Here is a 26,350-nt window from a genome sequence, read left to right on the forward strand (position 1 = left end):
TTACACTAGAATTGTATCTCCTCTCTCATTTCTCATCCAGTTACAGTTCTGATTGATGTTTTGGGGAGATCTTCCCTCGGGGAACAAAACTTGGTCATTTGTTTGTTGATTTTCTGGTTGTAAACAATTTGTTTACAACTTTGTTTATTTTCAGTTAAATTGTATCTCCTCCCTTTATTCTAAATGGACTTCAGTTCTGATTGTTTCATTTGAAAGAACTTGTCATTCTGCACAACACTTGGTCATTGTATTATCAAATCTTTGCTAACGAACTGCTAATTAGGTCAACTTAACGAATTTTGGGACTTCTCATTAGAATTATATCTCTTCTCGCAGTTCTCACCTGATTTCAGTTCTGATCGATGTTTTGGGTAGATCTTCCCTCGGAGAACAAAACCTGACCGTTTGTTTGTTGATTTTCTTGTTGTAAACAATTTGTTTACAACATTGTTTATTTTCAGTTAAATCATGTCTCCTCCCTCAGTTCTCAATGGAATTCAATTCCGATTGTTTTATTTGAAATAACTAGACCTTCTGCACAAAACATGGTCATTGGATTGTAAATTTTTTGCCAACAAATTAGATCAACTTAACAAATATTCTTCTGACTAGAATTGTATCTACGCTCATGTATCATGCAAATTCAGTTCTGATTAATGTTTTGAGTAGATCTTCCCTTGGGGAACAAAATTTAGTCCTTTGTTGATTTTCCTGTTATAAACAATTTGTCGTGGAGGTTGGTCCTCTCTCACATTGTCACATTTCAGTTCTGTTTGATGTTCTGGTAGTCATGGTTGTTTTGATGGCAGGTCAGATAAGCTACTACGTCCTTGACAGTCTGGTTTAAAACATTCCACCATTCAGATCACTGTGAATGGAGCTGTTGATGTGTATTTTGTGAGTGCAGATCCTCCACGGAAGCGTGTGGACTCACCCATGCTGACCCGTCATGGCCGCTGCCGGCCAGAGAGGAAGAGTCTGGAGGTGCTGAGTGTGACGGAGCAGGGCTCCCCGACACCTCCTCGCAGGGCGCTGGACACCTCTGCACACAGCCAGAGGTATACACATACTGTATATACATGCAATCGGACCACTGAGTTCCTGTGGGTGGTAGAAATGGGCAACTGGACTTGCTTGAAGATTCTTGAAAACGTTTCACCTCTCGTCCAAAAGGCTTCCTCAGTTCTGAGGAACTGAGGAAGCCTTTTGGACGAGAGGTGAAACATTTTCAAGAATCTTCAAGCAAGTCCAGTTGCCCATTTCTACCACCCACAGTTTACTGTGACCTGGATGATTGAGAATCTTCACAGACATGTTACCACTGAGTTCCCCATTGTGACTGTGACAAAATTTTGTTTTTCAATACAAAACTAAGTTGTAATGGCCAGGAAACAGCATTTATTTACTTGAGTATATTTTACCATGTAAGGAATAAACCACAAAAGGTCATGTTGTTATAGGAATTTAATCAGTGATGGTGTGAAGTGATGGCCTTTACCATCTCAAAGTTATTTTCTAATCGCAGCACATCCCAAAGTGTTTTCCCCTCTTATACCACAACTACCATATTTACCAACACTAACAATTTTTTATTCAATAATGAATGACGCTTTTTATTTGCTGCTATATTTAATAGTTATCACTTGTGTTATAAACAGTCATTCCCTTACTAGCTTCTCTTTTCTTCTCTAATAAGACAAAAAAGCACACCACAAACTACAAAACAAAAAATGTTTTGTCCTGAAGATTTTTTTCATGTCAGAAAACTTAAAAATACAGCTTTAGCTCAGACTGTTGTAAAGCACTGACTTTTCATTCTATTCGAAATGAACACCTCCTCACAGAAAACTTCACCATATCACATTTTTATGATCCGTTTATGCGGAACATCCTCTATATAAGTCATAGCGAATGAGCTGTTGCTATAGAAAAAGTCATGGATTAGAAGCTGTCTTATAAACATACATTATTTTATAAAGAAAAACTAGTGTGCTGTCATATACTGTATTAAACTAGAAGGGAACTCAGTAGAGTGCATACCTCTGCCAAGCCACATGCTATCGGCATCAAAATCAAGTCACTTGAACCTAGGATAATACCAAAGTGGTACACCAAATTTCATCCAAATCCGTTCACTGCTTTTTGAGTTACATTGGGAAAATAACCCCTTTGGACACAAGGAGAAATGCTATGGAACTTTATGTGTACAATTGCATACATTATGTCCAAAGGGGAGTTTTAAAAAATCCTGGATCCACATACATATCTGGATCTTGGATCCACATACATATCCAGATTTGCATCAAAATCTAATCAATTGTTCCTTGGCCAATGGTTCACCTTTCCTCCCAGGTTCATCCAAATCTGTTCACTACTTTTTGAGTTACACTGGGAAAGGGCAAACAAATGGAGGTGAAAATGTAATCTCCAACAAAGTTAGTGGAGGTAAATGTTGAAAATTTTGTCATTGTTAAATGTTATTTCTGATTACAAATGCTTTTTAAAAAACAGGAGTGTGTCTTCCTCTTAAATTTAGCTCTGGTAATTAGTAAAGGAAAAGTATTCAATGAGGCAGAATGTTAAACTCTGAAGTGTAGGTAGTTTGGGTCTGGAGTCTGATGTCTCTGTTTTATCGGTTCCCAGATCACGATCAGTAAGTGGAGCATCTACCGGTCTCTCCTCTAGTCCTTTAAGCAGTCCCAGGGTAAGAGAATATTTGCAAAAACATTCTGATATTTCATTTTCTTTTTTTGCTTGAGAAATCTTTTTTTATTTAGAGTATTTAAGTGTACAGGTTGCAAATTTAATGGGTTACATCTGTTTAAAAAAAGCAAACTGCAGAATGATTTATATTTTACACTTTTTTCCTGAGAAAGCTCAACACAAAGTTCATGCTTTTTTTTTATTATTCCATAATTCACTTCAGCATAAAAAGAAAGCTCACATCCTCTGAAAGCCCACACACATCTTTTCAAAACACTCCCCACACTGCCTGATGGTCCATTTGTCATATCACCCATCGCTCATTTCCACTCCTTTCCTTCTCTCCATCTTCTGCTGCCTTTTCCTCACTCCCTGCTGCATTTTTCTACTCCATATCATCAGAGCCCAGTGTTCACATTCAGCCAATCTGATGTCACCACTGCCACCAAACCCCGTACTGCAAGCTCTCGCGAGTCTAAAACCCAGACTCTGCCTTCCAAAACTCCCCCTGAGCGACCCCGTCTCCACTCCATGAAATCCCTCCCGCTTCGCTCCTCTTCCTCACGCTCACCCTCTCCTTCTCCGCTGCTCTCACCACTCCCTCGCTTCCTCTTTTCCCATGCCCCATCAGCTGCGCTGAAATCCGTCACTAAATGCTCCTATCCGATGTCCCAGGTGACCCCTCAGGGCTCGCCCCTGCCCACACCGCTGGGCACCCCCGTCCATCACCCCCACCCTCCCCCTTCCTCCTCTTCCTCCTCCCGTGCTGAAGGAGGAGGCGTTGGCTCGCTCTCACTGACTCCACCCACTAGCCCAGGAGGAGGCGGAGCTGGCATGGCAGCCAGCAGCTCCGCCCACTGGAGGACCAGATTCAATTCATTCAAGAACAACTTGCTTGGCTCGCCACGCTTCCACCGTCGCAAGCTTCAGGGTGGGTGTCCTCACTTTAGCAAACATTCCATTGGTGTAATGACTTAATTACTATGCATTGATGAAATAAAGAGTTATACTCGCAGGTTTGTCACTTTCTGGTATTTTAGTGCCCACTTCTGAGGACATGTCAAGCCTTACACCAGAGTCCAGTCCTGAGTATGTATCAGAAGAGCACTGATAATGAAATATAGTTTAGATGTCTATCAAGTATCATGCAATGCATTACATGTTGCCTGTCATTGATTGGGTGTTTGTTTGCCTCTAGGCTGGCGAAGCGCTCCTGGTTTGGCAACTTTATCAGTTTAGAGAAGGAGGAGCAGATCTTTGTGGTGATCAGAGACAAACCACTCAGCTCAATCAAGGCAGATATCGTGCATGCCTTTCTCTCTGTGAGTCTGCTTCACATATAGGATTTTTCAGCAATACTTAAGATCAAGCTGATAGTGATCTACAACGTACAACACATATGCGATGCAATACACTGTCCATTTCCTGATGTGTGTGTGTGTGTGTGTATATAGATAGATAGATAGATAGATAGATAGATAGATAGATAGATAGATAGATAGATAGATAGATAGATGTGTGTGTGTGTGTGTGTGTGTGTGTGTGTGTGTGTGTGTGTGTGTGTGTTATTTTACGGACCATAATGTGTTTCATAACAAGTAAGTAAATTCATGGACCAGGAGAATGTTAACACTGCTCTTAAACATACCAGTTTCCTCTCTCTGCTTTTCTTGACATTAGATTCCATCACTCAGCCACAGCGTGGTCTCCCAGACGAGTTTCCGGGCTGAGTATAAATCATCTGGAGGTCCTTCTGTATTCCAGAAGCCTGTCAAGTTTCAGGTGGATATTGCCTTCTCTGAGGGGGAGAGGGAAAGAGAGAGAGAAGGAAAGAGGAATTATGGAATCTACAGTGTCACATTCACACTCATATCAGGTGAGAAGCTCTTCCATGACTTATTATCTTTTGCATAGTAACTACTGTATTTCCAAATAGGATTTCAGTTCAGTTCAAATCAGTTTGATTTATGTTGTGCTTTTAACAATGGACACTGTCACAGAGCAATTTTACAGAAATCTGGATATAAAAATGATCCCTTTCCCTGATTTGATATCTATCTATCTATATGTGTGTATGTGCATGTGTACATGCTTGGGGGCTGGAAAAGGCCCGAGTCGCAGATTTAAGAGAGTGGTGGAGACGATTCAAGCCCAGCTGCTTAGCACACATGACCAGCCCTCAGTACAGGCTCTTGTCGGTGAGTCACAGCCAACTGCTCAGATTGCAGGCACATCAGGACTGCACACTACAAACTGAATGTCATATCACCATTGTACTGCTTCATACAGAGAGATTATGCTTAATTTTCATTATATTACAACCACAGATTTGTGTCAAACTTGTATCAAAGGTCACAAAGTAACATATGATGCAGCATTTGTCATATAAACAACAATATAATTTATAACAATATAAATATATTTTATAAATATAAATATAGCTGTCAGACAGCCATCATTTCCTTGATACTTCAATTTAATGGAGTTTTATATGTGAACCATGTTTAGCACTACTGTAGATATTATCCAGAAAAACAGCTTTACAGAAATCTGGATGTAGATTTAGATCCTGAAAGAGCAAGCCAGGGGGAATAGTGACAACAAAAAACTCCTTAAGACAACACAAGGAAGAAATCTTGTGGTGAACCAGACTTCATCCTCTTCAGGGTGAAACCCGGTACTGGGTTATTCCACGAAATCAAGTTGTACATGAGCTGATAGCCGATGAGGCGCATAGCACCGAATTGGCTATAAGCCATATATGATGAGATTGAATGGAATAATTGTTTTATTCTATCCATGTTCACTGGATTTTGAGAAACAGAGTATTTTTATTTTTTTGCAAATTTGATAAAAACTTTATACAAAACATTCGGCAAAATCCATGCAGACAGTCCAAAGACATGCAGGTTAGGTTAACTGGTGACTCTAAATTGACCGTAGGTGTGAACGTGAGTGTGAATCTGGGGCGGCACAGTGGTGTAGTGGTTAGCGCTGTCGCCTCACAGCAAGAAGATCCAGGTTCGAGCCACGTGGTCGGTGAAGGCCTTTCTGTGCAGAGTTTGCATGTTCTCCCCGTGTCCGCGTGGGTTTCCTCCGGGTGCTCCGATTTCCCCCACAGTCCAAAGACATGCAGGTTAGGTTAACTGGTGACTCTAAATTGACCGTAGGTGTGAATGTGAGTGTGAATGGTTGTCTGTGTCTATGTGTCAGCCCTGTGATGACCTGGCGGCTTGTCCAGGGTGTACCCCGCCTTTCGCCCGTAGTCAGCTGGGATAGGCTCCAGCTTGCCTGCGACCCTGTAGAACAGGATAAAGTGGCTAGAGATAATGAGATGAGATGAGATGTTCTTACCATTTAAATACTTTCATTCCATATTTTGTTGCTTTTTTGTATTTTGTGGGATTTTGTTTTCGAGTAGAGTTTTTATTTTGTCCTCGGTTGGTTCAGCAACACACTCCGCCATTTTGTTCTTCTCTGCTCACGGTATATGAGCTGATAGCCTAGTAGTAGAGTAGCCAATCAGAGCACGTGTGATTGCTCATATCCAGTGAATGTGGATATAATAAAATCATTATCTTGTACACCTGTATACTATAGTGTCAAACAGTAAGTGCTGAAAGGATAGTCAGTATGAGTACATTGTGAATAAGAGTCCTAGGATGAGCACAGGCAATCAAGATACTGTAGGATTAAAGCAGCAGCTCTTAGTTGCTTCTCACCTTGTGTACATCTTGGGCAACATGATCCAGTGTGGAGCTACTCATTTAACAGTTTGTACTATGGTCAGAACTTCTATCATCCCTTCTGTCTCATTAAGTGTTTTTCTGATGGAACTTTTCAGAACTCTGTCCATCTGGCCTTCAAAGTCTTTTCTTTTTTGCAGTATGTTGGTCCACTTGGACATTGTTGTTGATTTGTTAAAGTGATATCAATCAGTAAAGTGTCAATCAGTGTCAGAAAATAAAGTACCTTTAGGGGTACAGTGGCTTGTCACTGGGGCAGTACCCTACTGCTTGGGAACATAGATACACATTAGCGTAGATTGGTACCTTGGGGGACAGAAATGGACTCCTACAGTACCCCTATTTCTGACAAAGTAAGGTAACGTGGCTCTCTCTACCTTTCATGGAAGCTTCTTGTGTGGGCCTGTCCAGAGTTAGCCTCACTGAGGAAAAACTCATCTACCAGGACTATACAATCCCTGACAATGTGTACACCTGCACCACAATTGTCTGTAGTCAAAATAGCTGATGCCATGTCAATAATGTTAACAGTGGTACTTCGAGACAGCCCTCGGGGATAGGAGGCACTGGCCCATGACTTACCTCATGAGCTACTCAGTGACTTTCCTCCTCACATTACACAGAATTCAGAGGCTTTGTTTTCCATTGCTACTTGTTCTTGAGCAGATCTGTTATGCCAAAAGGAAGGAGGGATTTGTCAACCCTGGTCTACTGAAACTCTGCATTACTCTGTGATGCCCACTGTCTTATTAGTTATCACTCACTCCTCTGTGTTGGTGATCAGTAGTGGCACTTACCTTACTTTCTTCATGCTGGGTTGGGGTTCTCCCTTTGTGCACTTTCCACTGAGCATTTCACATCTCCTGCCATCCAGCTAAGCAGTGGGGTCCATGAGTGTATGCCACTAGCTTGGTCCTCACTAGCCATGCTCTGCACTTCCACCACTGAACTTGCTAAGCGGTTTTTCCCTTCCATATACAGTGTCTTGCAAAAGTATTCATCCTCCTTCATGTTTGTCCTGTTTTGTCCCATTACAAGCACGGCTTTTTGGGGGGTGAGTACCGTTTGATTTACACAACATGCCCACAACTTTAAAGGTGAAAATTGTTGTTTTATTGTGACACAAACAATAATTAAGATGAAAAAAACAGAAATCTGGAGTGTGCATAGGTATTTATGCCCCCCCCCCAAAAAAAAAAAAGTCAATACTTTGTAGAGCCACCTTTTGCTGCAATTACTGCTGCAAGTCTCTTGGGGTATGTCTCTATTAGCTTAGCACATCTAGCCACTGGGATTTTTGCCCATTCCTGAAGGCAAAACTGCTCCAACTCCTTCAAATTAGATGGGTTATGTTGGTGTACAGCAATCTTCAAGTTATGCCACAGATTTTCAATTGGACTGAGGTCTGGGCTTTGATTAGGTCATTCCAAGATATTTGAATGTTTCCCTCTAAATCAAATCAAGTTTATTTGTATAGCGCTTTTAACAATAAACATTGTCGCAAAGCAGCTTTACAGAATTTGAACGACTTAAAACATGAGCTAATTTTATCCCTAATCTATCCCCAATGAGCAAGCCTGTGGCAACGGTGGCAAGGAAAAACTCCCTCAGACGACATGAGGAAGAAACCTCGAGAGGAACCAGACTCAAAAGGGAACCCATCCTCATTTGGGCAACAACAGACAGCCTGACTATAATATTAACAGTTTTAACAAGTATAACCCTCAACTGTCCTCATGGGGCCGTCCTTCACAGGAGCGGTGCGATAAAACTCCGACCAGACACAGGGCACCAGGATGGATCAAGCAGGTCTGAGGGGCAGAAGAGGCCAGCATCTCAATCCCAGGATCAACATGTAACTCAGAGGGACAGATTGGGGGGGGGGGGGGGGGGGGGGGGAGAAAGAAAACGCGTTGTTAGGTATGCCCTAAAAATGACAAGTATTAAATCTGTGTGGTAGGCTCGCAGAGATGAGAGTCTTTACATCAGGCATAACACACAACAATGGCATGTTAATATGGTAAAAAATATCATGACCTGCTCTGGCTGGATGCTTGATTGGGTGATGGGAGCACACTCCTCAGCAATGATGAGATGCAGATGGGACCCTTAGGGCTGGCCAAGACAATTCAGTTACATTTCACCGGGTCTGGGACATGCGACAGAATGTCTGACGGCCGATTCCCTGCAGGCTACGATAGCCAGTCGAGGTCTCCACCCTCTCCACCAAAAGATTTCCTGTTGACTCCATGTAACTCAGAGGGACAGATTTGGGGTGGGGGGGAGGGAAAGAAAACACAGGTGGTTAGGTATGCCCAATGTCACCTGAATAAGTAGGAACAGTATACATATTGCACCGAGTACAAGCAGGGACTCCGGCAACTAACTATGACAGCATAACTAAAAGGAGAGAGCCAGAAGGTAACACAGGCATGAGGGAGCCCTGGGACATAAAGCAGCCAGCCACTACACCGTCAACAAACTCGAGTGAGCAAGCGAGTGGGGACTGACAGCATCCATACATCCCAGTTTACCGAAACACTCTGTCTGAGGACCCTCCAGATCTACTCCTTTACCTCATAAACACCATTAACAAAAGGCTTGACTAAACAGATGTGTTTTCAGCCTAGACTTAAATGCTGAGACTGTGTCTGATTCCCGAACATTACTTGGAAGGCTGTTCCATAACAGTGGGGCTTTGTAAGAAAAGGCTCTGCCCCCTGATGTAGCCTTCACTATACGAGGTACCAGCAGATAGCCTGCACCTTTTGATCTAAGTAGGCGTGGCAGGTCATAGAGGAGCAGAAGTTCACTCAGGTACTGTGGTGCGAGACCATTTAGTGCTTTAAAGGTCAATAGTAGTATTTTATAATCAATACGAAATTTGATTGGGAGCCAATGCAGTGTGGATAAGACAGGCGTGATGTGGTCATATTTTCTAGTTCTAGTAAGGACTCTTGCTGCTGCATTTTGAACTAACTGGAGCTTGTTTATGCACTTATTGGAACATCCAGACAGTAAGGCATTACAGTAATCCAACCTGGAGGTAACAAAAGCATGGACTAGTTTTTCTGCATCATGCAATGACATTAAATTTCTTATCTTTGCAATATTTCTGAGATGAAAGAAAGCTATCTGGGTGATGTTATCAATGTGAGTTTCGAATGAAAGACTGGGGTCAATAATCACTCCGAGGTCTTTTACTGCTGCACGTGAAGAAACAGAAAGGCCATCCAGAGTTACTGTGTAATCAGAAAACTTACTTCTAGCTGTATGTGGTCCTAGTACAAGTACTTCAGTCTTGTCAGAGTTAAGCAGAAGGAAATTAATAAGCATCCAGTGTCTAATGTCCTTAACACATTCCTAAATTCTATTAAGCTGGTGTCTGTCATCAGGTTTTGCAGAGACATACAACTGTGTGTCATCAGCATAACAGTGGAAACTAATACAATGTTTACGAATAATCTCGCCAGAGGTAACATATATAGAGAAAAAAGCAGTGGACCCAAGACAGAACCTTGTGGAACACCAAACTTTACCTCGGTACGTCTAGAAATATCACCATTTATATCAACATACTGATAACGATCAGTTAGATAAGACCTGAGCCAGGAGAGGGCCATTCCCTTAACTCCCACAACATTTTCTAGTCTATCCAGAAGAATGGAATGATCAATGGTATCAAATGCTGCACTAAGGTCAAGCAACACAAGTAGCGAGACACAGCCCTGATCAGACGCCAACAGTAGGTCGTTTACTACTTTAACCAGTGCTGTCTCTGCTATGATGAGGTCTAAATCCTGACTGATACATTTCATGGATGTTATTCCTATGTAAATATGAGCATAACTGCTGTGCCACAGCTTTTTCAAGGATCTTGGAGATAAAGGGGAGGTTTGATATTGGCCGATAATTGGACAGCTGACAGGGATCAAGGTCAGGTTTTTTAATCAGGGGTTTGATAACTGCTAGTTTAAAGGATTTGGGTACATAGCCAATCCTAAGAGAAGAATTTATTATTTTTAGAAGCGGTTCAATTACTCCAGGCATTATCTGTTTGAATAGATGTGTCGGTAAGGGATCTAGTACGCAAGTTGAGGCTTTTGATGTAGAGATTAATGAAAGTAATTAAGTTTCTTTTAGGGGAGTAAAACATTCTAACTGATGATCTGATACAGTTATATTGTTAACTACAAGGTCACTTTCATTGTCTAACCTTAAATTAGTAGTTTGAATTTTTTGTCAGATATTCTCAATTTTGTCATTAAAAAAATTCATGAAGTCGTTGCTACTACATACTGCAGGTGTGCATGTGTTGATAGTGGACTTATTCCTGGTTAATTTTGCTACAGTATTAAATAGGAATCTAGGATTATTTTTGTTATCTTCTATTAGGGAGGAGAAATATGTTGATCTCGCAGCACTAAGAGCTTTTCTATACTTCAGGAAGCTCTCCTTCCAAGCTAATTTGAACACTACCAATTTTGTTTGACGCCATTTACGTTCCAATTTTCGAGTGGTCTGTTTTAATGTGCGAGTGTCATCATTATACCAGGGTGCTAATTTTTTGTCTCTGACCATTTTCCTTTTTAGAGGAGCTACATTATCTAAAGTATGGCGGAATGTTGACTCTAAGCATTCAGTTGCCTGATCAAGTTCTGCAGGGGCTGACAGTGACCCAATCAAAGTTGACAGCTCTGTGCAGTAGTTGACGTGAAAGTACGTTTAATACAGTAGCGTGGTGAGGTGCATATATTATTACTCAGACATATTTTGAATGAGATGAGACAATGATCTGAGATAACTTCAGACTGTGGAAGTATGACTATATTGTCTACGTTTAATCTGAATGTTAGTATTAGATCAAGGGTGTGACCACCATTATGGGTCGGTCCTATGACATTCTGCTTAATCCCGACTGAATCTAAGATGGACACAAACGCTGTTTTTAAAGGGTCTTCTGGGTTATCGAAGTGAATATTAAAATCTCCGACAACTAAAGCTTTGTCTAAGGAAATAACCAGATCTGAGATAAAATCTGCAAATTCAGAAAGAAACTCAGAATATGGCCCCGGGGGCCTGTAAATAATAAGCAATGGAATTAACTGGGTAGACTTATTTTTCGAGGCTACATACATACGAGTATGAAGAACTTCAAATGTATTAAATTTATAACCAGGTTTGTGTGTTACACCTAGATAATCGTTATAAATAACCGCGACGCCTCCTCCTCTGCCAGTTAGATGAGGCTGGTGTATATAACTGTATCCAGGAGGACTCGCTTCATTTAATGCTATATATTCATTTGGCTTAATCCATGTTTCTGTTAAACACAGTACATTAAACTCCTGATCAGTAATGAGTTCATTAACCATTAGCGCTTTAGATGTAAGAGATCTAATATTTAATAGCCCCACCTTTAGATCAAAGGTGCTGGCAGCAGCTGTACAGTCAGTCTGATCTAATTTTCTATTGATTAGGTTACTGGAACAAACTCTCTGAAAATTTCTACCTTTTTGTTGAGCTCGGGGAACAGACACAGTCTCGATGTAGTGGGCCCTGAGTGACGACTCTGTGCAGCTAGCAGACAGTCGGTTTAGCCTGTTCGTCTGCTCCCTGGCCTTGGCTCTGGATTGTCAGAAATTAACTAGGCCTGTTCTGAGACTATGACCTATGCTGCAGGAAATGAGAGCAGCACCTTCCCGAGTGGGATGGATACCGTCCCGCCCTAACAGGCCAGCAGTGCCCTCAAAATTAGCCCAATTATCTATAAAGCCCACACTGTTTTCAGAGCACCACCTGGACAGCCAGCAGTTCAGCGACCATAACCTGCTGTAAGCTACATCGCCACGCTGCACTGGGATGGGGCCAGAGCATACTACAGCATCGGACATTGCCTTCGCTAATTTAAACACCTCTACAAAGTTACTCTTAGTAACCTCAGACTGACGAAGGCATATATCATTAGCTCCTGCATGGATAACTATCTTTGAGAACCTGTGCTTGCCTAGGACCCTAAGATTACCTGCTATGTCCGGCACCCTGGCTCCCGGTATACACCTGACTAAAGCTGCTGGTGCCCCTAAAGGCTGAGCTAATTTCACGTGCCGTATGATAGAGTCCCCTATAACCAGAGCTCTTTCAGGTTTCTCAGTGGGTGCATCACTAAGGAGAGCAAACCTGTTCGACACGTGACGCGGAGAGGAGTGGTGCTCCCGTGGGCGAGCCTCAGCAGTAGCTTTGGCTCTACGCTTATGCCGCCGAGCCGTCACCCATTCGCTCCGCTGTAAGGGCTCTAATGCCGGAGTTGGGGGATTGCTAATTCCACCTAGGGCGTCCAGACTTTCCCTAACAGAAACTACACTGTTCTCACGCTCACTAACCTGCTCTAAAGCCTGGACATGCGCTTCTAGCACTGTAATCTTCTCCGTCAGAGAGCTAACTAATCTGCACTTATCACAAGTAAAGCTAATAGAGCTATCGCTAGTGACGGAGGAAGAATGACTAAACATCCTGCACTCAGCACACTGAACAGGCTGAAGGTGTGCCATGATGAAAAGATTCACGTACCTTAAATGAAGATCTGTTGATATTAAAGCAGATCAGATGTGGATGGCCTCCGCTTGTGGACTTTACACAGGAGGAGAGAAAAAGAAAGCTTCCGGTCTCGGCGTTCTTCCGAAAAAAGAAAGAGAAAAAAACGGGAAAAAAAACGGAAAAAGGAAAGCAAAAGTGAAAAGTACAAAAATGAAAGCGACAGTACAATAAAAATGAAGAGGATACTGGAAATTTATTTGTAGAAAAAAAGTTAAAAAAGGATTAGTAATTAACGCCGGCACTCGCGGGAAAAAGGACTCGGCACGAACAACTCAGGAAGCAGGAAGTGCGTAAACCAGGAAGTCAGAGTCAGGCTGATCATCAGGAAGGGACTTTAAACCATTCCAGTGTAGCTTTAGCAATATGTTTAGGGTCATTTTCCTGCTGGAATGTGAACCTTCGTCCCAGTTTCAAACCTCTGGTCAACTCAAACAGGTTTTTCTCCAGAATTGCCCTGTATTTAGTGTGATTCATCTTTCCTTCATTCCTGACCAGCTTTCCTGTCCCTGTAGATGAAAAATATCCCCACAGCATGATGCTGCCACCACCATGTTTCACTGTCGGAATGGTGTACTCAGGGTGTTGGGTTTGCGCCACACATGGCATTTCCCATGATGGCCAGAGATCAAAGATTTTAGTCTCATTTGACCAGAGAATCTTCTTCCATGTGTTTGGGGAGTCTGCCACATGCTGTTGGGCAAACTCCAAATGTGTTTTCTTAAGCAGTGGCTTTTTTTCTGGCCACTCTTCCATAAAGCCCCACTCTGTGGAGTGTATGACTTAAAGTGGTCCTATGGACAGATACTCCCATCTCCGCTGTGGATTTTTGCAGCTCCTTCAGTGTTATCTTTGGTGTCTTTGTTGCATCTCTGATTAATGCCCTTCTTGCCTGGTGTGTGAGTTTTGGTGGATGGCCTTCTCTTGTCAGGTTTGTAGTGGTGCAATATTCTTTCCATATTGCTATAATGGATTTAATATTGCTCCCTGGGACATTCAAAGTTTGGGATATTTTTTATAACCCAACCCTGCTCTATACTTCTTCACAACTTGGTCTCTGACCTGTTTGGAGTGCTCCTTGGTTCTCATGTTGCTTGCTTAGTAGTGTTGCAGAGTCAGGGTCCTTCTAGAACAGGTTGATTCATACAAACATCATGCGACAGATCATGTGACACTTTGATTGCACACAGGTAGAGCTTTATCAAATAATTCTGTGACTTATGAAGTGAATTGGTTGGACCAGCTCTTATTTAGGGGTTTCATACTGTGGTGGAAAAAGAAAAACTCTTACTTGTTTGGATTCAAGCAGAGAGTCTTTATTGCTGGTTTCTCAATGCAAAGCATAGCTGGCTCAGGGCGCGTGCACCCTCCCTTCCTCACGATAGCTTTTTTATATCCTTGTGGACCTTTTAACAGAAAAACCAGTAAGTCAATCGAGAGTAAGAATTTAAACTCTTAACATAAAAGGAATTGTCCTTTGTCAAGTGTTCCCTTTGTGTATTCTTCCCAACATTTTGGGGCTTCTCAAGATCAGGTGCCCTTATCTCTATCCTCTTTCTAACACTACACACTTATATACACAGCGCTGGGTTCATGAACAGGTCATGAACCCCTACCACATGCGTCCACACACACAGCACCGGGTTCATGAATGGGTCATGAACCTTTAACACACACAGGGCTATACTAAAAATTCCATTACATTTCCCCCCTTTGTTAATTAACACCTTGTTCAAGCAAAAGATATCAAAATTAGGCATCAATTCCTACACCCCACAATCTGATTTTAGTAGGAACATCATTAAATTTTGAACGGAAGCAATTATACTGATTTTTTGCGAGGCGTTAGACACCTCTAGTTTCAGCAATCAAATAGTAATGAAAAATCAATGCAAATAACAAATATATGTATTTTAGCTAATTATCATTTTAAATAATTTCTTCGTCTACAAAAGGTAGGCTATAGTCTTCATCTGGCTGGTCTGGGAATTCACCTGGGCTCATTTTCACCAGGACTTGGTCTTGCAAATTTATGGCCATTATTCATAGCTGACAAGCATTGCATCAAACACGGACCACACAGACATATCAAAACTACCATCAGTATCCCAGGGATCATGTTCATATATGTTGCCCACTGTCCAAACAAATGATATAGCCATCCCCAAGTGCCCTCTCTGTAACAATATGGCTTCTAGGAGTGAATATATCAATCAGTCATAATTGTCTTGCCACTTCCTTCATTTGGTTGACGGCGATTGTGATGTTACCATGTTCATCATCATTTGCTGGGACCTAGGTGCAGCATTCTTCTCCAATCATTGTGCAAATTCCACCTTCTTTAGCCAATATAATGTCTAATGTCAGTCTGTTCTGAGTTGTCATCAGTCATCCTGCTGTCAGTTCTTGTTTAACCCATTCTAGCGCTAAAGTGGTGGCGTTCACAAATGTGGCAAGTCTGTAATGCATCACCTCCAACTGATTCCATACCTGAGTGAGGCCATACTGAGGGGGAAAAAGCAAGCTAAAATTTCTTTCATCTAGACACTAATTGGTGTTCAGGAGGTGGGAAGTCTTCATCACTGACCTTCTTCGTTGCAATGAAGCTTGGTAAACATGGATGGTCATAGGAATTTTGAGTTGAGTAAAAGCACATACAGCAGGTAGTTCACCCATGCAGCAGGTAGTAATATGCTCATTCTCCACATACCCAGTACCAGTTGGATTTGTACCCAGTATACCTCAGAGTATAAACCGTGTCAGCTTGTCTGTGGACTCCAGGGTACAGTATGCCAGCGAACATGGAGGATCCAGGCAATAACATGACTTGTAAGCTCCGTACATGACTGCACAAGAGTCACCTGTAAGGCTACCCAATGGGTGCAACAGACGTGCTCCTGTCAACTTCACACATGGGGAATTTGTAACCCTTAGTCAACACTCACAGTCCTACATCAGGGCTGCCAAAGACTTTAGGTCCCCACTTGAATTATTCTGGAGTTCTTAACGTTTGCAACGCTAAACTGTGTATGAGGTTCAGTGTGATAGAGAGGCAGTTGTCCACATATAGGCCAGCAATATCATACTCAGCCCCTCTGGCATTTCTGAAAAATAGGACATTTACCATGGCCCTCAGAGTATCGTTTAGGCTTGTTCTTGTGGGTTTACATACAAAAGGCTGAGCCAATGTATGAGGGATCAGGGTGCACACTACACACAGTTCTGTAACGTTTAGACTCTTCACTGTGTAGTTTGCGTATTTTCCAAAACTCATTGTGGACAATGGGCGCAAAATGATTAGGGCCTGTTTTGCTTTGTCTTTGTTTCTGCATTTCTGGGAGCAAGCAGGATAAGGTCACTGCAACCCTAAGCATGATTAGCGCAGCCCGTACAACTTTTACATGGCACTGGAATGGATTCTTCATGACGTCAGGCACATGAGGAGAGGCTCTGTACAGTAAAACCTTGTCTATTGCTGGCACTGACTAGTGCTCCGAGTGTAGGCACACCTGTTTGCGCACTCTCCCCATGGTCAGTGAGGCACAGTAATACTCTATGCAGCCACTAACTTACTACCTGTTTCTTGTCCTCTCCTACTGGGGTGGTGCTTTCTTGCAGTGGTTGGCGTGTATCCACGTGACTCTTTCCTTTACTTTCACAGTTATGTGAGTTGTGAGCAACACCTGATACAGTCCTAGCCACCTTTGGTCTCTCCAGCATTTTCTCCTGAAGTCTTTCACCACTATCCAATCTCCAGGCTTCAGATCATGTAGTGTGGTTTCAGCTGTCCTAAGTAGTGCCTCCTTTACCTGCTCATGGGTGAGACATAATACAGAAGAGAGTTCTGCACAATACTGCAACATTTCATCTTTGCATAGGTCTGTAGTCAGCTGTGAAATTGGCTGGGGGCCTATCCCAGTATTTGGCACTCTGCCAAAAAAATATTTCAAATGGGCTCAAGTTTGTTCTTGCTCTGACTCTTGTACACATATACAAGAGTACAATGGGCAGGGCCTTAATAAGTTGTTCAAGTTTTCTTTTTTTCGTTTCCGTTTCCGGTTGAGAGTACGTCGTGTGCATTCTGGCTGCCGCTTCTCACCAGAGCTTTTTTAATTTTATTTTTATTTTCTTTCTTTTTCAATTTTCTTTTTTTTCTGTGTGTTTGTGTAGTTTGGTGTTTGTTTGAGTGTTTTGTCCGCTGGTGGTGGTGTAGCTCCGGATCCAGTTTTGGGCATCGGTTCCCTCCAGGCCTTGGTTCGCCATGGGTGATGCCTGCGCTCCCAGCTGTGGACTGCAGTGAGCTCATTGCTCATTTTACATCATGGTTGTCCAGCGCTCTGCGCTTTAACGCTTGGCGTGATGTTCCGAGCAATGTTGCTTGGTGGTGTCGCGGCGGCTGTGCAGGCGGTTTGGGACACACCAGCGCTCTGCGTGGCGGAGCTTCTCTGCTCGCTTTGTGGATCCAGGGCGTGGTGTCTGAGCGATGTTGCTGACGGCGGCGGTGCTGGAGATGTGGGACTCGTTTTCATGCGCCTTTTTGGTGGGACTGTGGCTGCTACACCACGGGAATTACATCCTGACCCCTACTTGGTGGACTTTTTACTTTTTATTATTTATTCATTTATTTATTTATTATTATTTTCCCTTTATTTTTATTTATTTATTTTTTTTCTTTGTCTATAATTGTAAAGCGTCCTTGGGTTTTTTGAAAGGCGCTATATAAATTCAACTTATTATTATTATTATTATTATTATTATTATTATTATATCTTCACAACATTTAGCCAGTTTGTTTTTGTGCATCCCATTTTCCCGCTCTACTGCACTCCCGCTAGCTGGCTGGTATGCACAATGTTGTTTCAGGTCAATTCCCGATGTTTCTCCCACCTGTTTCAATGCCTGATTTACAAACTGAGTTCTGTTATCACTACTAATCTTTCCAGGAATGCCCCATCTGGGAATGATTTCAGTTAGCAGAGCTTTTGCAATAGCTCCTGCATCTTGTTTGGAAGTGGGGAATGCCTCTACCCATTTAGAGAACATGTCTACTATTACCAGACAATATTTTTCCCCTTCTACAGGTCTCAATTCAATAAAATCCATCTGCAAATGTTCAGTGTCTGTAGTTGTGGGTGTGCTACCTGTTGCCCCCGGCCTATGCTGTGTGTGGCATAAATGACACACTTTCACAAAATTTTTGGAGAAAATTCATGAATCTTGAGCTTCTGATGTAGCTCTTGCCTGTAGATCATGTAAGTCAGCAGTAGGTGTCACAATAAGGTTAGTATTGTTAGTATTTGTGTTAGGACTCAGTATGAGTTTGGAAGGCCCTTGGGACATGGCTCGCTTGGCTGCTGCATCTGCTGCTGCATTTCCTGTGAAGATAGGATCTGAATCGCTTGTTTGAGCATCACACTTACAAATGGCAAGTTGTTTAGGTAACAATATGGCTTCTAGGAGTGAAGCTATCAATGTATGATGGGTAATTGGTTTTCCTGTAGAAGTAAGGAACCCCCTGTGCTTCCACAGTGTGGCAAAATCATGTGCTACCCCAAAGGCATACCTACTGTCAGTATATATTGTGGCTATCTTCCCTCATGCTAATTTGCATGCTTCAGTGAGGGTGACCAACTCCACAGCTTGAGCTGAGTAGTTGCCCAGAAGTGAACCAGAAAGCAGGGTTTCATGATGTGTAACAACAGCATACCCTGCCTTATTCAGGCCTGTAGCCGTATCCCTCAAGGCTGAGCCATCTACAAAAAGGACAAGGTCAAGGTTGTGAAGAGGAGTTTCTTGTAAGTCAGGATGAGGAGAACAGACCTGATTAACCATTGCTATGCAACAGTGGGTTTCCCCATCTCCTTTGACAGGAAGCAAAGTTGCTGGATTCAAAACGGTACAGCATTTCACTGTGATGTTGGGCATTTCCAGGAGGACAGCGTTGTATCTCAACCACCTAGCAGCAGATAGGTGAGATGTCTTCTGTTCAAGCAAGAGCATAGAGACAGCATGTGGGACCAAAAGTGTTAGTTCAGAATAACACACAATATAATGTGATGCTGCAACAGCATTTTCAGCAGCTGCAACTGCCCATAGACAAACTGACAGCCTTGTTGCTACCTGATCAAGTTTAGTGGAATAATAGGCTATCAGTTGTAACTTACATGTCTATGAAGATTCTCAGTCATCCAGGTCATAGTACACTGTGGGTGGTAAAAGAGAATCATCACTGAACGGCCATCACTGAACAGAGGTGGTGGTCTAAGACACCATTTATCAGCCACCTACAATGCAGTCCTTGGCACACTTCCCAGACAACTGAATGCACACCAAAACCCAGCTGTTTTCAGTGACTCACAGGAGGACAGAGAGAACCAACAACCCATTGATCACCCCAACGACACTCTAGGCCGTTCACACCCAGCCCCCAGTGACCCACACCAAGAGGATGACTCAACAACACCTTAGGATTGCTTTTCATCCATGAGAGGATAAATACCTGATACTCCCTATTAGACAGAACTGAAGAAGCCTTTCGGATGAGAGGTGAAACGTCTTCAAGAATCTTCAAGCAAGTCCAGTTGCTCTCTCTTACCACTCACAGGGTTGTAACTTACCTCCACATTCTTGTAAGAGAACAGACATCATACAACCCTTTTTCTCATCTACTGTCAGAATGAACAGACGAGATGGATCAGGAATGCTCAAGGTAGGTGTGGTTTGGAGTGCCAGTTTGAGATTGACAAAAGCTTCCTCAACTTCGTCTGCCTGCAATCCTTTCCCATGAATCAGACTGCTGAGGGGAGACTCAAGAACAGCATAATTAGGTATGAAAGTTCTGCAATACAACCATATGCCTAAGAATGACATCATCTGTTTCTTTGTGACAGGTTTTGGCAAGTTCTGGATCGTGGCCACCCTATCTTCTCCTAGTGCCTTACCTTGCGCAGAGATATTGTGACCCAAAAACTTAACCTCAGTTTGAACAAATTGCAATTTGTGCAGAGTAGCCTTAGCATTTCATTGTAAATGGTGGGCGAATCACAGTAGCCCTCACACAAACATGTGAATGTTTGACTTGCCTTCAAATTGAAATGCAAACCAGAATTGACTATCTGGATGCACAGGAACACTGAAGAATGCATTTGCCAGGTCTACCACAGAGAAACGTGTGCTTCCTGGTGATATTTGTGACAAAATAGTGCATGGATTTGGTACATTAGGGGCTCTAGGCTGGAACACAGCATTTACTGCTTGCAAGTCTTGTACAAAACAGCACTCTTTAGGTTCACCTGGCTTTGTGTGCTTTTTTTTACCAGGAAAATAAAAAGTACATACTGGTGAGTGTGTACATAGAACAATTACCCTCGCCTTCTTCAGTGATTCGAACACCAGTTAAATTCCCCATACTGCTTCAGGTTTCAGTGGGTACTGTTGTTTACATGGATGGAAGTCAAACTTCGGAGTTATTATTACTGGCTCGGCAGTTTTAATAAGGCCTACATCATGTTTACTTTGGGCCCATAGCTCTCGTGGAACCTCGGAGAGACATGGGGAGTCAGCCATCAGCTGTGTAAATTGATAACCTACATGTTTGCCTGGTCAGGCTCTGTCAGCTGTTAGTTCAACATTTCTTTCAGTTAGCGCCGCAAATTTTAAACTAGGTTGGTATGCTTGCAAGCTTGGGCTATATTTCATGGGTGGGTTAGAGGTGTGTTCCCAGTCAGCGGTATTCAAACGCTGTCTTATCCAAAGTCCCAAATCTTTCCACCTGTCCTGCTGTCCCTTTGCCAGGGATACATGTGGCACACAACCTGGCACTGTAAAAGGATATGTTTCTTTCATCTTCACATATGCTATGCACCTATGTCTGCCCCAAAACAACCAATCTACCATAATACCAATTTTACTCTGTCGCTTAAACCACACTTGTTCAAACTGCTTATCTGGACCACCCTTTGACACGTGCAGTGCAGTATAGTGCATCTATAAGCATGTACTCGGTGCCAATTGGGTTTGTGCATTCTTTTGCCATCTGCACCAGCGAGATGTATACTGATCCCATCGCTGTGGGCACTAAATGCCATGCATACACATACAGTGGTGGCTCACAGCTGCGCTTTAATAAGATTAAGTCAATATCATCCCTCTCTGAGGGATCTACCACCCATAACCCCTGTGCTGTGCTAGTTAAGCTAATACCCAATTTACACATTAAGTCATGGCCTATTAGATTAATCGAACAGCAATGTAATAACAAAAATGAGAATTTAAGGTTTACCTTCCCAGCATAGCTACAATATAGAGGCACGGTGAATTTTTCATTCACAGCTTGGCCTGATGTACCCACAGTGTGCAGGAACCTCCCACTGAGCTTCGGCATCTCAGTGAACTCAGAGGCTTTAATGATGGAATGACCCACCCCTGAGTTGACCAGGAAATCTATATCTTGGCTTCAAACACTCAAAGTGATCATAGGCATCTTAAGATAATCAGAATCTGTGTACTGTGCATATGCACCCACCATCTTTATTTGTTTCTGTTCCAGGTGAGCAATCATGTCAGTAAGTAGAAAGGAATCAGGGGATGATTCAGCAAGCATGTCTTCATTGCAAGAAACAAGATAGGTAAATTTGTAGAAAGTGCAGCAAGCATTTCTTCATTGCAAGAGGGCAGAGACAGAGAGAGAGAGAGAAGAGGAAGGAGTGTCTCCCAGTCAGTCACTGCCATCGTGTGCCTGCCTGTTTGCACTTGCTTCAGGGCAATTCCTTGCCCAGTGCCCCATTTTGCCACAGTTGTACCATCCTCGTTGGTCACCCACATTCCGTTCTCTTTCCCTGCCTCTGCCATGACCCTGTCCTCTCCCACGTCCAGTGTGTGGATGCTCAGGGTGGGTTAGGACCATGGTGAGCATGGCTTTGTGCAGAGTGTCATCTTTCTTTCTGTTAGCCTTTTCAGTCCATTCTTTTGCCCGCTTCTCTGCATGCACTGCATGGCTAATTAGTTCTGTCATTCTGCACGTTTCCCAGGTGATGCAGCTGTCTTTGCATGCTTGAGCGAGCTCTGGCCTCATGCCATTCAGCCAAGCATTCTTCAGGTGCACGTGTCCAGGCCCAGCTGCAATGCATAAATACGCCGGAGCTCAAAGGACATGGGCTTAAATTCAGCACATAAGACTCACAGCTGCTCTCCAGCCTTCTCTCCTCCCATGGCTCTGAGTCCCTTTTTGCTGCGGTTGTAGTTTGCCACAGGAGAAAAAGCTGTCCCAGGCTCTGCTGGATATGGTGGTGGGTCTTGTTCTGGTGGCATTTCTACATTTTCCTGCTGGGGAGGGGCCTGAGGCAGGCATGAGTTTAAGTCCAGATACAGTCTGGAGGATTAAACCTGCTTAAAACACAACATAGAGGAAAAAGAGGGAGAAGACAGAATGAGAGCAGAAGCAGCAGTAGAACTAGCAATCCCTTTCTCTAGTTGTTGTGAGCGTCGATTTCTTGTCCGCGCTTCTGCCATCAACGTGTCAAAGGTGGGCCAATCTATACATACTTTATCCTTTTTCCTACATTTCTCATTATCTTGTTCAACTTACTTTAATCCATCTCTGAGTGCATTTAATTATTTCAAACTAAAAACTTCCCCCTTCAGGGAACCCACATTTCTCTATCCAAATTCTGAAATGGGAAACACGACTTCGGCCCGTAATTGGTGGTCATAAAAATAATATTGGCCGAACATAGTAGCAGAACCAAACCTTTCTCTTACTTGGACCCCTTTTTATCCTATTTTACATCAATATTATGCCAATCCGGGCAGCACGGTGGTGTAGTGGTTAGCACTGTCGCCTCACAGCAAGAAGATCCGGGTTCCCCATGGCCGACGAGGGCCTTTCTGTGCAGAGTTTGCATGTTCTCCCTGTGTCCGCGTGGGTTTCCTCTGGGTGCTCCGGTTTCCCCCACAGTCCAAAGACATGCAGGTTAGGTTAACTGGTGACTCTAAATTGACTGTGAGTGTGAATGGTTGTCTGTGTCTATGTGTCAGCCCTGTGATGACCTGGCGACTTGTCCAGGGTGTACCCCGCCTTTCGCCCGTAGTCAGCTGGGATAGGCTCCAGCTTGCCTGCGACCCTGTAGGACAGGATAAAGCAGCTAGAGATAATGAGATGAGAATGAGATTATGCCAAACCAATAGTGCTCTATTATTTGTTGCCTGCTATCTGGAATGTGAAAGTTTATTCTCCTTACCATGTCCCAGACACGTGTGTGGCCACACCAATACTGTATCTTCATCAAAACACAAGCAAGATTTCCACAAACCTTAACTTAAAGAACAGCGGCCCTTTTCTCTCTTTTTCTCTCTTTATGTATATGTATACACACACACACACACACACACACACACACACACAATATATATATATATATATATATATATATATATATATATATATATATATATATATATATATATATTTTGAAACTTCCACATCATTGCATTCCATTTTTATTTACAATTTGTACTTTGTCCCAACTTTTTTGGAATCGGGGTTGTACTTATTTTCCCCAGTTGGGACAAGGCCATGTTTACCACTGTGAGACATCCCCTTTTCTCTTTACAACAGTCTGTAAATGTCTGGGGACTAAAGGCCTCTGCATGCTCTTGCGACAAGGCTTTCGCAGATAGCTTTTCACAGACAGTTGTAATTTATCGTTGAGCGGGGAGTAATAGGCGTGCGCGATGTTATTCACCGCTACAACGCAAGGGGGCGCGAAGTCGTGAAATCGCTAGGAGTAGTTGGTGGGTGTGGTTAGTGGAGTGTTTATCCTCCGGTTACTTATAATGACTAGAACTGGAGTCGTATAGATGTACGTACTTCCTCACTTCCTTGATCAACCGCTCTTCGTGCTGCTCCATCTTCGCTCGTGTTTTTAAAAATGGCGGTCGTGAAAACAAACCAAACCGGGAAAGTAGGGAAGCGGAAGTGTGTGTACAGCAGATGTAGAGTGTACCAATCAGAGCCCTCTTGTCTGCTATGCTGTCTGCGAGGCTTCTGCGGTGGTCACGATTTTGGGAGGTACGCGCAGAGCGTCTGTGAAGGTGGGGGGGGCTACGCAGACGCTATCAGCGGCTAGGGTTGCCACCTGTGTCTGACAAAAATCCTGGACATTTCGACCATCCAATCGACCTTTTTGCTTGTAAGCAACGGCGCCCTTCGCACATCTAACCCAAGACAAAAATTGCCCTTCTACGCTGAAAGTGTATTGCTCTAATTAGTAAAAATGACGCTTTTGCTAGTTATTTGTTTAGTTAATTGCTTTACATAATAAAGCAGGTCTTCATTATTTTGGTTTATTTCCAACAGTTTTTGGTTGTGGACACCTGGGAGCAGTAGTGGGCACAGGTAAAAGGGGAATACATAATTAAGTTCTGTTTGTTTGCTTATGTGGAATAAAAATAATTTTTCATTGTATCTAAGAATACCTGAATGTAACAGTGTAAGGTGTAGTGTCCAACAGCTTACCTGATTGCTTAGAGTGTGGTGTGTGCTTTGCTTGTGCTTGCCTGTGCCTCTGCTGCTTGCTGCTCTTGGCTAAACAAATACATAGGAGGACATATAACTGATATAACTGGGCACATACAGGAGTATGTACTACACTACACTATTTCATTTAATTTGCCAAAACCTTACCTAATCTTCCATTTATATTTGGTGTTTTTCTTTGCTGCTGCTATGAGTCCTGGCTGATTTTCAATGAATGTCTTGAACTCAGTACAGGACAACTGAAAGTTTAGCCTGACTTGAAGCTCAGCCTTCACCATTGCAACAGAGAGTCTGTTTGTTTCTTTTATCAGTCCAAGCATCCTCCATTGCCCCTTTTCCACCAAAGCAGTTCCAGGGCTGGCTCAGGGCCAGTGCTTAGTTTGGAACCGGGTTTTCTGTTTCCACTGACAAAGAACTGGCTCTGGGGCCAGAAAAACCGGTTCCAGGCTAGCACCAACTCTCTGCTGGGCCAGAGGAAAGAACCGCTTACGTCAGCGGGGGGGCGGAGTTGTTAAGACCAATAACAAGACCGTGAAAGATCGCCATTTTTAAGCGACGAGAAGCAGCAGCTGTACAAACGCGAAGTCAGCCATCATCATTATTATTGCTGTTGCTGCTTCCGTGTTGTTTTTGCTTTGATATTCGCGCCAAGGTTTATGCAAACGTAGCGCCGTAACTGACGTATACAGCGACGTAATGACGTATTCAGCGACGTAATGACATGGCTCCGCTTACCACGGCGAGCTCGGAAAAGCAAACTGGTTCTCAGCTGGCTCGCAAGTTGAAATACACATTTTGCCCATTATGTACAAAAAACCGGGACATTCAGTGTCCCTGATTTTTATTTTATTTTTCCGGGACAGACCATGAAAATCCGGGACAATCAGGAAAAACCGGGACAGGTGGCAACACTATCTGCGGCGCCGTCTGCGAGGACTGGGTTGTCAGCATAAATTAGCCTTGAGGAGACAAGTTGCTCAAGTTTAGGGATAGGAATGTTAACTCATTCTTGTCTAACGTAGGATTCTAGTTGCTCAACTGTCTTAGGTCTTTTTTGTCGTATCTTCCGTTTTATGATGCGCCAAATGTTTTCTATGGGTGAAAGATCTGGACTGCAGGTTGGCCAGTTCAGTGCCTGGACCCTTCTTCTATGCAGCCATGATGCTGTAATTGATGCAGTATGTGGTTTGGCATTGTCATGTTGGAAAATGCAAGGTCTTCCCTGAAAGAGACGTCGTCTGGATGGGAGCACATGTTGCTCTAGAACCAGGATATACCTTTCAGCACTGATGGTGTCTTTCCAGATGTGTAAGCTGCCCATGCCACACGCACTAATGCAACCCCATACCATCAGAGATGCAGGCTTCTGAACTGAGCGCTGATAACAACTTGGGTCGTCCTTCTCCTCTTTAGTCTGAATGACACGGCGTCCCTGATTTCCATAAAGAACTTCAAATTTTGATTCGTCTGACCACAGAACAGTTTTCCACTTTGCCACAGTCCATTTTAAATGAGCCTTGGCCCAGAGAAGACGTCTGCACTTCTGGATCATGTTTAGATGGCTTCTTCTCTGAACTATAGAGTTTTAGCTGGCAACGGCGGATGGCACAGTGAATTGTGTTCACAGATAATGTTCTCTGGAAATATTCCTGAGCCCATTTTGTGATTTCCAATACAGACGCATGGGTTGTATGTGATGCAGTGCCATCTAAGGGCCTGAAGATCCCAATATGGTTTTCCGGCCTTGACCCTTACGCACAGAGATTCTTCC

General features: G+C 43.1%; 1 protein-coding gene across 1 annotated transcript in view; it reads left to right on the forward strand.

Annotated features, from left to right (window-relative positions):
• Window positions 1–26,350, forward strand: part of brsk1a (BR serine/threonine kinase 1a) — a 93,700-nt gene that overhangs the window by 32,535 nt on the left and 34,815 nt on the right. The window contains exons 12-18 of the mRNA XM_060938771.1: window positions 908–1,058; window positions 2,644–2,704; window positions 3,379–3,634; window positions 3,744–3,792; window positions 3,902–4,025; window positions 4,384–4,579; window positions 4,812–4,901. Coding sequence (XP_060794754.1) covers window positions 908–1,058; window positions 2,644–2,704; window positions 3,379–3,634; window positions 3,744–3,792; window positions 3,902–4,025; window positions 4,384–4,579; window positions 4,812–4,901 — 927 coding nt within the window. The remainder of the gene's footprint in view (window positions 1–907; window positions 1,059–2,643; window positions 2,705–3,378; window positions 3,635–3,743; window positions 3,793–3,901; window positions 4,026–4,383; window positions 4,580–4,811; window positions 4,902–26,350) is intronic.

Source organism: Neoarius graeffei, chromosome 14 (genome assembly GCF_027579695.1).
Source record: "Neoarius graeffei isolate fNeoGra1 chromosome 14, fNeoGra1.pri, whole genome shotgun sequence".
NCBI classification, from domain to species: Eukaryota; Metazoa; Chordata; class Actinopteri; order Siluriformes; family Ariidae; genus Neoarius; species Neoarius graeffei.